This window comes from Brachycentrus maculatus, unplaced genomic scaffold (assembly GCF_059751285.1).
Source record: "Brachycentrus maculatus isolate JH-2025_06_01 unplaced genomic scaffold, ASM5975128v1 h1tg000144l, whole genome shotgun sequence".
Taxonomy (NCBI): Eukaryota; Metazoa; Arthropoda; class Insecta; order Trichoptera; family Brachycentridae; genus Brachycentrus; species Brachycentrus maculatus.
The window spans coordinates 4307654-4325198 of record NW_028280897.1 but is presented as its reverse complement, the minus strand read 5'-3'; the positions used below and the strand labels follow the sequence as shown (position 1 = coordinate 4325198).

Below are 17545 nucleotides of genomic sequence, written 5' to 3'. Positions count from 1 at the left end.
GAAAAAAACATTGTATTGCAGAAAAGGGTATGTGAAATAGTGAATAAATTAATAGTGGAAAAAGTTAAAAATACATACATGTAATATAACAAGAATGTAATTTTTTACCAAGTTCATTTGAATCAATGAAAAAGATACTTTTAACTATGTTTATATCGACATTTGCATGCAAGCAGTTATTTTCATCGATTAATTTTATTCAATCACGCCTACAAAATCGACAGAGTAAATAAATGACATCTGCATGTGTAAGATAAAACACCACTTACTATGAACCTCACATTATCGTCAAATAAACAACAGATTTCCCATTAAACGATAATATCGTTGAATGAGAAACTGTCGTTCTTTTTATTATTATTACAGTTTATCTCATTTATTTTTATTATTATTTCTTCTCCGCGGGTTACAATCTGCATGATGATTGATTTGCTTCTTTCATTGTCAGTCTTCACCCGACTCTATTCTCCGCTCGTCTCTTCGATTCGGCGTACCGGCTACAACGCATGTCGGAGATAATTTGATCCGTATAGGTTAAGCGGGGTAGTCCTTTGTAGTTTGTGCCTTCGCACATGCGTTCCACAATCGTAAGAAGCAGGCTTGGATGTCGTATATTTTGACATATCCATTTGGTTCGCTGTTGTGTTAATTAGTAATCATCTAAACTCCCCAGCTCTACTCAATACCTCGTTGTTCCCTACCTGTTCCGACCAATGAATCCCCAACATGCACCTGTAGCACCACATCACAAATGCCTCCAGCTGCCCCTTTTCTACCTACCCGTACGTCCACGTTTCGCTTCCATTTATTTTTATTTATAAAGATTTTATTGAATTCTGGCTTGTAAATTTTAAAGTTAATTAAACAGGCCTTTGCACATTTTTTAAACTCGGCCTACATGACCCGCGAGACGGATTTAAAAATAAAATAAAAATTGAACTACTTGTGGAAATAGTTCGCTACCCCTGGTATGGTTCATAGTACATTAGTATGCATTACAATCTACCAATAAAAAATGTTTATCATCAATGTTACATTAGCACCCTAGAGGTTGATCCATCTAAATTTATAACTGTGGATAAACAATATATGTGTATGAACAACACATCGGCTGTCCAAACTTAAAACACAGCAAAGGACATTTTTTTGAAAAACGTTTCTTTTGCATTTTAGGACTAAGTAGATTCTAATTAGTCCAGAAATGCAAAAAAACGTTTTTCGATAAATATCCCTTACTGTGTTTTATGTTTGAACAGCCGACATGTGTATGAACTCTATGCAATTAACAGAAGCTTGCCCTACCGCGAACTAAAAAAAGCTTCACTTCAATGAGAGAAATTGGAGCTTTAAAAATATATTTTTTAGTTAGTGAGTTTTTCAACACGTAAAAGTTCGTATCAGCTCGCCCCATAGAAATATCCTTGGTTTTATATTTGTATGTACATGTACAAACGTATACTATCCTATTCGTTACATTCAGTTTTCTCCTTTAGTTTGACAGGCAACATATTGTTTGAACAACATTGTTACAGGCGATGCGGAACTTTAAACGAGGGACGTGCGTCGTACGTTACATGACATTTTGTCACTGATGTGCAACAGAATGGGATTTTTCCCTCACTTCTCTTCCAACTAGGACATTGTAAATGGAAAATTGGCTTATCCATACATATTACATTGAAATACTAACATTAAAATGAGTTTATTTGTTGTACAGTAATTATTCTACATAAGTATATATCAATAGTAATTGATTTAAAGTTTTTTTAAACCTTTACTCGTTTACGACTGATTTTTATTTATTTCAAAACATATTTCATTCGTAAGTCATAAACATATTAAATATTTTCGATGAGTAATTTCCATTTCTAATTTTGGGACATGGGATCGAGGTCAACAAGACTGAAACACAAATAAGAAAGTTACAAACAAAGATTTAAAAAAAAACAATAAACGGATGTAATAAAAAGGTGTAAAAATGGTACAAAACTTGTTTCTAAGCGATAAATGTATTTTTTTCAGTTCATTTATTTTGGATCCTTGACAAGGTTCATTTTAAATATGTGTCAGGCAGCTGGTTGATTTAAGTATAAATACTTAAGTTAACTTTAAGTGTAAATACCTTATTTCAAACATGGTTTCGTTTTATTTTTTGACATCTCATCAAAGATGAAGAAGAATATGGAAGTCTGGGTATTTACGGTGCTGACGACCGTCATAGGCTGGTTTAAGTGATCACTTTACACACGTGTAACATTCACCAATTCTACCCATTATTGACAACCACACCACTCATATTCTTGGAAGTTCTATATATATGAACCAATTTCGAAAAGTTACTAGAACTTCACTAGAGACATCTATTGGTGAGATGTAAAGAACCTTTTTACTAAGCAGAAACTCTTATATTAGTATGTGAGGTCCGAATCCAGGATTATAATCACACACCTCATGTGTGCCAAACGCCAGAAAATACCATTTTCATTTTTATTATTAAGCTTATAATTTGACCAGATTATTTTTTTACAACATTTTGAGTGTGTCCAAATACTTGTTCACAAAATCCGGATTATCTCCAATTACAGCAGTTATTTTCATATTATTTTTTGACATCTCATCAAAGATGAAGAAGAATATGGAAGTCTGGGCATTTACGGAATGTAAATGTAAATGCGCAGACTTCCATATTCTTCTTCATCTTTGATGAGATGTCAAAAAATAATATGAAAATAACTCCTGTTATTGGAGATAATCCGAATTTTGTGAACAAGTATTTGGACATACTCAAAATTTTGTAAATAGTTTTGTTTATAGGTAATAAACAAAATACATTGAAATGACAATAAAAAAAGATATAAGAGGAGATAGAGGTATGAGCAAAATAACTACAATAATAATAATTAATTATTATAACGGAAAATGTAAAATAAACTATTCGACCTACATTTATTAAATCATATTAAAATGTGGATGGTAAAAATTACTGTAACCTTTAATTTATTCTTATGTTTACTTGAAAAAATCGTTATAATCAAATCAGAAGTAATCAAATCGCAAAAATTAACATGAAATACAAAGTTCAGAATGTTATTGTCTTACCTTACGTTAAATCTTTTTTTTTCAAAACCATGTATTTATTAACTATATAAAATAAAACAAACTTTGTTTTAACCACTTTTTATTGGTACACTTTATCCAACCGGTTTCGACAAGAACCTTGTCATCATCAGGGTTTATGTACTAAAATGTAAAACATTGAATTACTCATAGTCAATTACCCTTCCCTTACAAAAAAATATGAAAAACATTCAAGAAAAATATTCATTTTTTTTTTAAATTACAAAAACGGTGTTGTAAGCAAAAAAATAAATTAGGTTAAATGTCACCTGGGTTTATAGAAAATGAAATTGCGGGCCTTAAAGAATACGGTAGACAATATCAACTACTAACGGCCCCAAATATACTGGATGCATCGATAGATCGAAGAGATTTTGTTCTCGCTGTGTCTGCTTTGGTCTGTATCCCATATGTGGCAATCGGTCTTACACATGTCTTATATATTATTTTAACTTCGCTTCCTTACTTTATGTTACTTACTCAGCATACTTAATGTAACGAAATGTGCCTAATAAACGTGATGCGTCCTTGAAATTTTACTCTCGATTCTCATCCAATTTTATCAATTATCAAATTACCGAGTAAGAAGTTTTGCATTAAAAATTATGGATTTCTTAGTACTGGCTTAATATTCAATCATACATAAATATTTTTTTTTCTTGAACGTTTTTCGCAGATACTTTATAAAAAAAAATGGCACATTTAATAAAATTTATAAAATAAAAGTTCATTGTTTTAAACCACTTTTGATGATGACAAGGTTCTTGTCGAAACCAGTTGAAGAAAAATGGTGAATAAGAAAATAGGTTTATATTATAAAGTAGATACAAGTTTTACTGATGACGGTCACTTATTTGATCGTTGGCCTTAATATCTAACTTCCCTGATCGTAGATACAAGTTTATGATATAAAACAAAAAACAGTTAATCACCATTAATGTCAATTTATGTTTTCCTTAATATATTATTCACAAAGATACATAATTTATGATTCAGTAGAACTTTATATTACACCTTCACCCTTGAATAAAAAAATATATATTTAGTACTGTAAAATTTATTCATACATTTAATCAAAACTGAAGACAATGATCTTTCCTTGATATTGTTTGCTTTTTGATAAATAAAAGAAAATATGTTTTTTATATGAAACATCCGAGGTGGCGTTTCGATAATACATAATTGGACGATTATTGAGAGTTAAATTTTAAGGACGCGTCACGTTTATTACGCACATTTAGTTACATGAGAGAGAAGAAAGATATAACGTTAGATAGAAACATCGCTCGCGGCGAGCATCAGCGAGCATCCGAAACTATGGATGGAGCGCTTGGCTCGCTGTACTAACGTGTTACGTGTTACGTTTAATGAAATAGTGACTGAATAAGAAAATTCGTGCATCAGATATAATAACTCAGTATATCAGAGCGTATCAGCCGTTCGTGAATGAGATTCATTCAAAGTTATGGTCACACATCTAAATGGATCATTAAGTCACTTTGTGGTAAAATCTATCCATTTTTAAATAATTCAGCATTATAATACACAAATTCATCATTATAATACACCAGGACATAATAAAATATATGTGGGGCCGATAAACACAACTTAGTTTGGAGTAAGGTCCATGCAATATATTGGCCTTTACCCAAATTAACAAGCTGCCTGACATATCGTAGTCATACAGGAGAAAATGACCAAGTGCATTTTTTTACAAAAACGTGATAATTGACTCGTTGATATCTTACTACAATAGCTTTATATTGCCCTGAAAAAAACGCAAAGGATTTTAAACCAGGAAGTATAATAAAATGACTTGTTAAAATGACTAGCTGCATTGATGTTTATTTTCTTGCCAAGCAAAAGTGACTTAAATGGCCCTCCAAACATTTTACGTTTTGTTAGTTGGTCACTTTCTCCTGTACGACTACGATATATAAAATAGAACCCAGTCAGGGATACAAAATGAATAAACTTAAAAAAATACTTTATGGAAAGGTATTTGTGTTAGAGATTAGTTATATTTTCTATTTTTTTCCTTTCAACATGCTTCTAACTTTATGTTTTTTTAATGCACATTTACTGTTCTATTTATTGCTTTACATTTTCCATTTTGTCCTGTGTTTTCTTATTTTTTCAGTCTTGTTAACGTTAATCCCATGTCCCAAAATAAGGAATGGAAATGACTCATCAGGAATATTATACATATATGTGACTTGTGTATGTGATATGTTTAAATAAATAAATAAGATCCATTGACAACCGATTTTACGTCATTAAGACAAAAGTTATATTTTTTAAGTGAAACCACTTTTGGCGCGGTAAAAGACAAAACTCAAGCATTAATATGGTTTTTGCATGAAAAACTAAAATTAAAATTTAACAATTACAAAGATCAATTTACAATCAGATCCAGCACTACCATCCACACAGTATTCTCTCTGTATTATTAATTTGATTTTCCGTTAATGAATTACTTATAGGGGAAATCAATTGTTTCGCATTGCAACTAATAAGGACACTTATCTATACTCAATTTTCATTGTTCGTTTTTTCACATTTTTATTAGTCAAATCAACAGCTATTGTGATGTTTTGAATTGTTTTCCCTTGTTTTTTTGCGCTGGCAATCATGAGTGTGTTTTGTAAAACTAAATTAATTACAATAGGACGTGTGACACATATGGCAACATTCATTTCCGCTTTTGAAATTGAAGCCATCAGACAGTGGCAATGAAATAGGTCATATTGGGATGGAAATAAACCAATAATGTAATAGCAGACAAGAGACTCATTTGTGTATTTCGAATGGAAAAGATAATATATGTACTAGATTTATCACATTTTTCATGAGAATTGTTCGACTAAAAAAAGAACTTTCTCATAAAAATTTACATAATATTATATGTAGTAAAAACATATTGACGGAGTTAATCATACAATTATATTCATTAAATTTACAATTTGAAAACGTTTGAAATTGAAATTGATTACGTTTTTCCCTTCTTATATATCTAGTTTTTGATAATATAAAATTGATTCTTAGAAAATATCTGAATTTGAACGTAAGGAGACTGTAAAATTTAATAAATATTTCAGAATGATAGAAAATCAAAATCAAAATAAATAAAATTTGTTTGAGACCCATCATGACATATCGCTCACTCCTTTCAACAACGTCATGTATCAAAAATCGTCAATTTTCATTTGTGCATGTTTTTGGAATGCCCAGAAAATGTACTATATCCCAACAAAAGAGGCATATTTTAACTTAATATTTACCCGATACAAGGCAGAAAATGTATTGTTTAATTATTTTTTCAATAAACTAAATATTTTTCGAATGGAGGAAAAACCCTCAGGTTTTACCTAAAAAGATCTAGATTAATTTTTAATACATATATTTTTAAACTTTAAAAACGTTCTTTAAAAACGAGTTTACTAAAGCCATTTAAGGTAGGAAAAGCAAAGTTTTGTGAAGGATATAGAAGCCTGGGTATTTACATGACCTTCAAGAGGCTGATTAACTGATCACTTTACACACGTGCAACAATTACTTGTTTTCCTATGATTGACAACCACAATATTCAAATGTTGGAGCTCCTGACATGTCATAAATCTCATTATTTATATATTTCTTTAGCAGAGACCCTTTAATTTGAGGTTATACAATATCCGAACCCCGGATTATTTTTACCATGCATACTGTAAAATGCCTGAAAATGTCATTTTCAATTTTCTTGGATTTTTCATTTGGACTCAATTTGTGTTCTTCAAGTTCTGATACTAACGTACTGTCTTTCGACCAAGTATAATAAATCGAGACACGATATCTTCCATTTCGTTTACTGAGCAACTGTTTCTAAGAACATTCAAGAAAATACATGTGTTATTATTTTTCAAGGGAATCTTTATTTTTCCACAAATAAATTCTTTCATGCAACCAGAATTATTTTTCTTTGGTACATCACGATGCTTGAAATGTATTTGAACTGGGCTGTATTTGAACTGAGCTTCAAAGAACATCTTTGGTCCTTTGATGGTATCTTATGTTATTTTATCATATAAGTATGTAGTTTATAGTGTAAAATTATGTTTTTACTGAATATACACACACATATCGTCCTCATACATATAATACATTATTTCAAGGACTTTGATATCAGTCACCAATTGTTCTTGTTATGTATCAACATTATTCTTGAATCAGTAGAACTTCACTAGAGACATCTATTGGCGAGATGAAAAGAAGCTTTTTATTGAGCAGAAACTTTTTTATTAGTATGTGAGGTCCAAATCCTGGATTATAATCACACACATGAGAAACGCCAGAAAATATCATTTTCATTTTTATTATTTAAGCTTATAATTAGACCAGATAAATTATTTTGAGTGTGTCCAAATACTTGTTCACAAAATCTGGATTATCTCCAATTACAGGAGTTATTTTCATATTATTTTTTGACATCTCATCAAAAATGAAGAAAAATACGGAAGTCTAGGCATTTACGTGGCTGACGACCATCATAGGCTGTTTTAAGTGATCACTTTCCACACGCGTAACATTCACCAATTCTACCCATTATTGACAACTACACTACTCAAATTCTTGGAAGTTCTACATATATATATATAAACCAATTTTGAAACTTTATTCTTGAATCACTAGAACTTTACTATTATTTTTGTTATTTATCAAGTTTAATTTGTTGTTTTTCACAGATCGGTACGAGCGCCTGTGCCTGCGCTTTAAGTGCCTGCTTCGATGCACTTTCTAATGGAGTCATCAGTACCGGAATAGGCAATTCTCTTGGTACCATATTTGGTAAGTGATGATATGTGTCACCTACTTTCAAAATCCGCCAGGTCCATGTAAGTCGATTTTCTAAAAAAATGTTAAATTCTCCGGGTAACATTTATGTTTAAAAGATTTGTCTATCTTCAGATAAAACATTATGAAATAGAGAATTTTAACATTTTTAAAGTTTTTTTTTCAGTATAAAAAAACACGAGACACAAACCGATAATGACGTCACCTTAATTTTTGACCTATCCCCGCTCTCTGATTGGCCGATATGGGTCAGAAGGCAAATTCCATGAATATAGCGGAATTTGAAATACAACGTGTATTTTTATGCAAGTTTTCAAGTATATAAATATTTTAAACAATAAAACCCACAATTGGCATTCCGATAGAATATTTATTTTAAAATCTTATAAAATTGGATCTGGCGGATTTTGAAAGTAGGCGACTCATATACAGTGTTGCAATATGAAATTTCTATCAACCCTGAACAGGGGATAAATCGGTTCGGAAATGTGAAGCGACAGGATAAAACAGAAATAGCTTTCTAAAAAGCAATATTTCTCCCGACAAATATTTCATGATTTGAATCAACACCTTGAATTCCGTTTTGTATTGATAGTTTCAACCTCTTACATTATCTAGTGATAAAACTCTTTTTTTAACCTTCTCATTTAAAACCCACACTTGCTTTGCTAATATATCTTTGGATTTCGAAATCAACAAAACTAGTATTTGGTGCAAAATTCAACTACTAAGGAATACAAGTTTTACAGATGGAAAATATTGATAAACGAACAAAACATTATTTTATAATAGTAAGAAATGGGGTATTCAATTTCTGTAATAAATCCATATAACACTGTTTATACACGATATATTGACCTATGCACTCTTGAATGCGAATAGGGGGTTAGAAAGAATAAACTCGTAGAAAAATGTAGAACAATTAACAAAGAAATAATTTTTAAAAAATGAGCACCGGCGAATTAAACGACTTCCCGACCTCATTGAAGGCATCTGGTGTTAAACGCAATAGAGTAGGGGTGTGACCAATAAACAAAATTAATTTGCAATATTTGTATTATATGCATTTGCATTAATTTATTGCATGTTGTTGATTAACCTTGACATGTAAAAATGTCTATATTTGAATAATATCACAGCTTTACATGCTGTCCAAAATGTATCTGATACTGTCATAAATCATGACGTCAGATCCGACGGATCCGGTATTTCTCGCTAGACTACCAAAATCTGATATATCAATTTTTGGTAACCAAAGGGTTAATGTATAAATACTACCTTTGTAAAAATAATGAACATACTGATGAAATTCATATAAATACTAGCAAAGCAAAATAAACGTTCAAATAAAGCAATGAAAGAATTCCAGAAAAATATATATCAAAAATTATTTATGGGGATAGAACATTCCACCCACAGTTCCGGTATTCCACCGTTATTAAACAAATAGCAAAATAATATGAAACGAAAAATAAATATGAGAATGTGGTTTTTGGAGAATGTAGCAATTGATGGTATTATTTTTAAAACGGGAGAAGAAATTTATTTTTGTGGATTACTGAGGTATTATGTACTTAAGTAATATATTTTTTTCGCTGTTATCATGATATTATCTGTATCTTTTAATCTCAGTTCCTACTTTTAAATGCCCCTCCTTTCGTTTGTGTGAATTCAATACATAAATACGTTCATAACATTAAAAGTGTATTTTGATACATGTTCATTAATCTGGATTTCTCCCAAAATAGCTGATCATAAAAACTGAAAATCAAATTTTCAGGCGTTATCAAGTATGTGAAATATTTTGCCTGACCTGACCGAAACAGGACCTGTCCAGTTCCACTTTTGCTCTGCAATTTCTGTTTGTTCCTATGGGAGGTCGTAATTCCTGTAAATACCTAGACTTGCATATTTTGTTGAGATGTCAAATTTGTAAAATTAACTCCTAACCCAGATTTGTGAACAAGCATTTGAACACACTCAAAAATATTGCGAATATATTTTTAAAACTTGTGAAACTATTTTTTTTCTGCAGGTCGACCACCGGATCTAATTGCTTGCGTCATCACAATATTGATGACAGTTCTGATGGCAGCCGGTGTTAAGAAATCACTCATCTTCAATAACGTGCTGAACGTCATAAATCTGTCTGTGTGGGTGTTCATTATGGGCGCAGGCCTCTTTTACGTTAGTAGCGATAACTGGACTGAACACAAGGGATTCTTGCCTTACGGATGGAGTGGGGTAAGTCTTTATTTACAATTGTATATGAATTGTGTATTAATACATATACATATATATACAAATAAATATATATATGTATATATATATATATATATATATATATATATATATATATATATATATATATATATATATATATATACATATATATACATGTTTTTATTATAAACACAAACATTTCAATTTCATACTATTTATTTGAGCCTGAGCGGCTCATTATTAGAAATAGGTATCAAATTTTGTCAGAGTGGGTTCGAACCGAGAACTCTGACTTAAGAGTCCGCGACACTAACCACGGGACCTCCGGGAACCTGACACGCATTTCTTAAGTATTCTTTATCTTATATCCTTTTTATTTAATGCAATTTTACTGCCATGCTTTCATATAGTAAAAAAATTAAAATGGCTCGAATTGAATATATATAAAAAAAACCGTAGGAACAGCTGAAAAATTGAAATTGCTTATTTTGTATGGGAATTGGCTCAATTATTTCACAAAATACTCTGAAATATTTAATGCATTTCCAAAACAAAATTACCAATCAAGATTTTCTATATTTTTAGACTGTTTCAATGGATTTTTCTTTTTTTAACCGCTTCATATATACGGTTAATTACTTTATTTTTTATTCATTTATTTATTTCACAATTTACGTTTTTTTTTGCTTACTACCATTTTTGTATTGATAATTTTTTTTATGGAAATTAATAAACGGTTTTGAACAGAAAATAGTTTTTGAAAGGTAAGGAGTTAAATAATTTATAAAGATATTTTTTCAATATATTGTTTATTCTAAAAAACATTCAATATACATATAAGTATGTATGTATTTTGTCCGCCTGCGTAGTGTAATGGTCAGCACGCTCGGCTACCGTTCTGGAGGTCCCGGGTTCGATTCCCAGGGGGGGTCAAATATATATAAGTGATTTTTTCACTGTAATATTTATTCAATATTACCCTGGACTGGTACCTGAAGCGGAGGGCTGATCACCTTTCCTTCATGTGTAAACGATCAAGATAACCTATGCACCATTGGGGTGCGGATAATGGTTTTATTTATTTTTATATTTTATATGAAACACGTCTGACTTCTAGCGCGACCGTTCACGTTCTGAATTTAAACGCTTGAGATCTCAGCTTTCAGGTGAACAAATAAAAAATATCAAAATAGGTCTAGTAATTTTTATTTTTATTAATTTTCTTATGTATGAGGATTTCTTTTTCATACTAAAATCTAAATATTGTATAAATAATATTGTTTATAAGTATTTGAATATAAAACCAAGCTAAAAAAAAAAGTAGTAACTCGTTTTAAAAAATCTAACCGAGGTTGGAACAACTTTGCATAATTAATACGTGGTTTTAACAGCATGGAGTTACGACTCCATTTCGGCGAACAATTCAGGTTTTAGGAAAAACGTCCTTGGAGCATTTTTTGTGCGACAATTATAAATTAATTTCAAGCAGTGAATAAATTTATGTTAATATCCAACTAATAACGTAATCTATTAATTTACGTTTGGATATAACTTATTAATATGTACTAATTACTGCTAAAATGGTGTATCACCCTTTTTCTTATAAAATAAATTCGTATGTGGTAGATAAACCGAATATTAAATATGAAGAGTACTGTCACGATTATTTTAAGACCAAAGAAAATCTTTTCGTTTTCGGAACTTTTCAAAGACAATAATTAAAAGTTTCAGGGCGGAAATCTAATCACACTTCAAAAAAATGTTATGAGTTTAAAAATAATTTGAAAGTGTTTCTAAAAGTTTTGAGATAATAATGTTTTTAATACAATACAGCAGAAAATGATGATATTGAAGAGGATATTTTCCTGCATATTTTGTATAATATGTATATATATATATATATATATATATATATATATATATATATATATATATATATATATATGTAATAAAATAACTAGGTACCTACCCATACATTTTATTAAGTACCTACAAATAGTACCTACATAAAACAGTTCTACCAACAGATGTCGCATGCGTCACTCAGAAGAAAACAAAAGACTTCCGATAATATTATTAACTGTCAGAATCGTATAGATATAAAAATTATTGTAAAGATTAATTAAGAATAAACTTTTATTGTCGTTTCTTTAATTACAAAGCAACACATTGTTTATTTTATTATTATACACCCACTTTACATATTATTTACACTTAATTTTCAAAAGGAAAATATTACCACGTTATAAAACGACAATTTTGTTAATCAAAAATAAAGAGACAAAATTTAAAAAAAATGGATACTGCTCCTCAAACATTAGAAAACTTACTAGAAAAATTAATACAAAATGCTCAGGTAAGCAAACATCAAAATTTAAAAGATATTTCAGAGATGTTCATCATTCAAAAATTTACAAGCAAAAATCCTAATGCAAACCAGTGGATGGATATTTTTGAAAAAGAATGTACACGTTTTGAGGTGACAACGGATGAGAAAAAAATTGAAATATTAAGATTGTTTATGGATAAAAGTTGTGAAGATTGGTACAGTTCGATGATGATAAAATTTTCCATGAACTCAGAATGGATAGTATGGAAAAACAACTTTTGTAAAACATTTACAAACAAGGGATGGAACCATGTAATGTTTGCATTATCTTTTAAATATAACGACGGTTCCTTGTTAGACTATGCCATAAGGAAGGAAAAACTTTTGTTGGAGATGAGAAGAACGATCGACATGGGTACCTTAGTAGATCTTATTGTGGCTGGTTTACCAGAATTTATAATTAATAAGATTGATAGAGAAAAATTAGAAGATACAGTCGATTTATTCAATGAAGTAAAAAAACACGAAAACGCTGTAAATAAAAAAAAGGTTTTCGGATCAAAGAAGATATGGAAATCTAAGAACTAGTGGCATACTTTTCAAAAAAACTAAATGAAGCCCAGAAGAAAAAAAAAGCAATATATTTAGAATGTTTAGCAATTAAGGAAGCAGTAAGATACTGGCAATACTGGTTAATAGGTAAATCATTTACGGTTTATTCAGATCACAAACCTTTGGAAAATATGAATCTGAAATCTAGGACCGATGAAGAGTTAGGTGATTTAACATATTATTTATCGCAATATGAATTTGAAATAAAATATAATCCAGGAAAGAAGAATTTAGAAGCAGATTGTCTAAGCAGGAATCCAGTATTAGAATCGAGTGAAAATGCAGATGAACAATTAAAAGTTGTAAATTTGGTTAAATTGGAAGATATTTTAAGAGATCAGAATAAAAATGAAAGAATTCAACAGAAAAAAAACAAATGGATTGAAAAAAACAATGTCTATTTTAAAAAGGTCAAGAAAAAAGAAAAAATTATTCTTTCAGAACCGTTTAGCATCGAAATCATAAAAGACATACATGAAAACCTATGCCATATTGGAATTGGACAAATGCAAAAGACTATTAGTCCACATTACACAGCCAAAAATTTGACGAAAAACATAAAAACAATTTGTAGAAATTGTGAAATTTGTATTAAAAATAAATCAAGAGGACAAAAGAAATTTGGATTTATGTCTCATCTAGGCCCGACCACAAAGCCTTTTGAAATAATATCTTTAGACACAATTGGAGGTTTAGGAGGTTCAAGATCAACAAAAAAATATCTACATCTCTTAGTGGATCACTTTACAAGATACGCATTTATTTTAACCTCGAAAACTCAGAATGCAAATGATTTTATAAAACTAGTCATGAAAATAACAGAAACCGAGGATATTGGTATGCTTCTCACCGACCAATACCCAGGAATAAACTCGAAAGAATTCAAGGAATTCTTAAATGACAAGCAGATCCCAATAATCTTCACTGCAGTAAATGCACCATTCTCAAATGGCCTAAATGAAAGGCTGAATCAAACATTGGTGAACAAAATCAGATGCAAAATAAATGAAAAAGGGAAGAGAAGAGCATGGACCACAATAGCTCAAGAATGTGTTAATAAATATAATAATACTAATCACTCAGTCACTGACTTTTCCCCAAGTTATCTTTTATATGGTACAGATGTAAATATTTTACCCAACGAATTAAAACAAGGAAAATCTAATAATGACTGGATTAGAGACAGGCAAATAGCGCTTGAAAATACAATAAAATCACATAATTACAATAAAACATTATTTGACAAAAATAGAATAGGCTGCGAATTCAACGTAGGAGACATGGTGTATGTGGAAAATGGAAACAAGCTAAACAGAAAAAAATTGGATGAACTAAAAATTGGACCTTATAAAATTATTGAAAAAATTTCTAACTCAATATACAGAATTGATACAGGTCACAAAAAAATAAAATCAAACCTTTATCATATCACTAAACTTATACCAGTCCCTTCACTACAAGAAGATGATCCGGAGGACGAGTGAAAATTTTACTATGAATTTTCTTCCCCAAGGGGGGAGATGTAATAAAATAACTAGGTACCTACCCATACATTTTATTAAGTACCTACAAATAGTACCTACATAAAACAGTTCTACCAACAGATGTCGCATGCGTCACTCAGAAGAAAACAAAAGACTTCCGATAATATTATTAACTGTCAGAATCGTATAGATATAAAAATTATTGTAAAGATTAATTAAGAATAAACTTTTATTGTCGTTTCTTTAATTACAAAGCAACACATTGTTTATTTTATTATTATACACCCACTTTACATATTATTTACACTTAATTTTCAAAAGGAAAATATTACCACGTTATATATATATATATATATATATGTGTGTGTGTGTGTGTACGTAAATACGTAAATAATCCATCTATAAGAGCTAGAAGAAGGTGACAATACATTATAAACACGGATATCTTTTCTAGCCCAAATCCTGTAGAAATGACATCTAATTGGCCATTCTGGTCTAATTTCTGAAACCCTCTTCAGCACCTCACACGTTGAGCAGGCCATGTCTTCGTATAAGTCGCATAGGTATTCGCGGCGTGGGCGTCCTCTGATCCCCTCTATAATTATGTGCAGGTCTCAACACGTGACCGATCTATTTTTGCCAATCATAATATTCTCCATTCTTATCTTTTTATCAAAGTTCCCTGTTTTTCACTCGACCTAATTTGTCTGTGATAAATTGAAGGGTGAATTGGTTGAAGACCTATAGACACTACTTAGTTTTTTTTGTGAGCAGATATGATTTGTTCAATTGTTCCACGACTGTGCCAATAGAACAGAAAGTACAAAGGAATGAGAATGCTTTGATTAATTCTGATTGTGACCGCTTCTCAAATTTTGCGGAAAAGATCACGGTTCAGCTAGCTTTTCGACATCACGAAATTGAAAATCACAAAGGTCTTTTACAAAAAACCTGCAAATAGCAATACTTACAATATACACGAAGACACAAAATTTAGATCGTCCATGGGTGGTCTGAAATTTCTGAATGGAAAATTGCACTGAAAATAAAGCACATTTTTATTTTTATTAAATCATTTATTTGCTAACTATACATTTCTACATATAAATGCATATAAACATTCTTTTAAAAAAATATAAAGAAAATAAACATTTTTGGCAGAGCAAAGTCAAGCCACCTTATGTGTCTCGCCGGTTTAATTTTTTTTTAATTATTTTAATATAAACTTCATAAAATAAACAACTTTGCTTTCAACTACTTTTTTTATTGGTACACTTTTTCTCTAACCGGTTTCGACAAGAACCTTGTCATCATCAGGGTTTAACATGTACTAATTCTAAAACATTGAAATATTTATAGTTAGGTTAGGTTAGTATGAGTATGAGTATTTCAACTTTAATTATTTCAATGTTTTAGAATTAGTACATTTTAAAACCTGATGATGACAAGGTTCTTGTCGAAATCGGATGGAAAAAAAGTATACCAATAAAATAGTGGTAAAAAACAATGTTGTTTATTTTATAAAGTTTATAAAACGTGCCACAAAGTAATAAGAAAATATTTTAACACAGTAACACAAAAAAAAATATTTAAAAAATAAAAACTGGTTACAACTCTTGATCATTTACTTATACCTTAATTTTTCCTTTTATCCATATTTTATTTAGACCTCTTACCTCCGTCAGCAACAAATTAAAAATACTTGGAACAATATATTGAAAAGTTCTACACCCATATTAACCTAAAACTCAAGTTAAAATATGTATTGTATAATATTTTGTATATTAACAGCATTGATAACTTTGTGGTATGGTAAAATAATACTATCCTTATCATTCATCTTCGCTTTGTGTAATACTATTTTTTTGAAAGTGATATTACTTAAAGTGAACGATGAATGTTGTACAGTACCTGTTTACAAGTATGTTATTATGGTTATTTAATTTAAGGTATTTACTGGAGCAGCTACTTGCTTTTACGCCTTTATTGGGTTTGATATAATTGCGACAACTGGTGAAGAAGCGACGAATCCCAAGCGAAGCATTCCTATGGCAATTGTGACAAGTTTGATGATAATATTGGTTGCATATGTCACCACGTCGATGATGTTGACATTGATTGGTAAGATTAGTTCAAACGACCATATTTTGCTTTTTTATATACGGATATTTATTATTAAAAAAATTAAGTACTGGGACTTGCAACTAATAGTGTCAAGAATGTATGATGTATGTATGGAAAATGATCTGGCAATGAATGAAGGTAAGTCAAAGGTCATGGTGTTTGAAAGAGAGAAAGATTTGACAGAATGCAAGATTATCGTGCACGATGAATCCCTAGAACAGGTGCAAGAATTTTTATATCTAGGAAGCATGTTCACAAGGGATGGAAAAGTGGATAAGGATATTGAGAGAAGAGTGAATGCAGGGAATAGAATAAATGGTGCTTTTAACAGAGTGATTGGGAATAAGAATATGTCCATGGAAGCCAAGCTAGCTGTTCACAACGGCGTGCTAGTACCGACACTAATGTATGGAAGCGAAACATGGAACTGGCAAAGGAAGGATGAAAGCAGAGTGAATGCTGTTGAAATGCGCTCCCTCAGACGAATGTGTGGAAAATCATTGTATGACAGAATTAAAAACGACGATATAAGAAAGGAATGTAAGGCTGAACGAGGAATAATTGAAAAGATTAGAAAGAGCTCTTTGCGGTGGTATGGACATGTGGAGCGAATGGATAGCGAGAGAATGACTAAGAAAATATATGTGGCGAATGTGAGAGGGAAAACAGAACGTGGACGACCGAAAAAGACTTGGCACGATCAGATCAATCAGAACCTAAAATCTGGCGGAGTCAAAAGTCTGCGCAATCGGAGGGCATGTATAACTAGATGTATGGATGTGAAGGAGGCTAGGAGTGTATGTCAGGACAGAAGAGTGTGGCGTTC

At 30.7% G+C, this 17545-nt stretch overlaps 1 protein-coding gene across 1 annotated transcript in view; it reads left to right on the top strand.

Moving 5' to 3' along the window:
• Positions 1-17545, top strand: part of LOC148308947 (solute carrier family 7 member 14) — a 170824-nt gene that overhangs the window by 131985 nt on the left and 21294 nt on the right. Inside the window, exons 5-7 of the mRNA XM_088260962.1 lie at positions 7839-7941; positions 9983-10191; positions 16545-16716. Coding sequence (XP_088117088.1) covers positions 7839-7941; positions 9983-10191; positions 16545-16716 — 484 coding nt within the window. The remainder of the gene's footprint in view (positions 1-7838; positions 7942-9982; positions 10192-16544; positions 16717-17545) is intronic.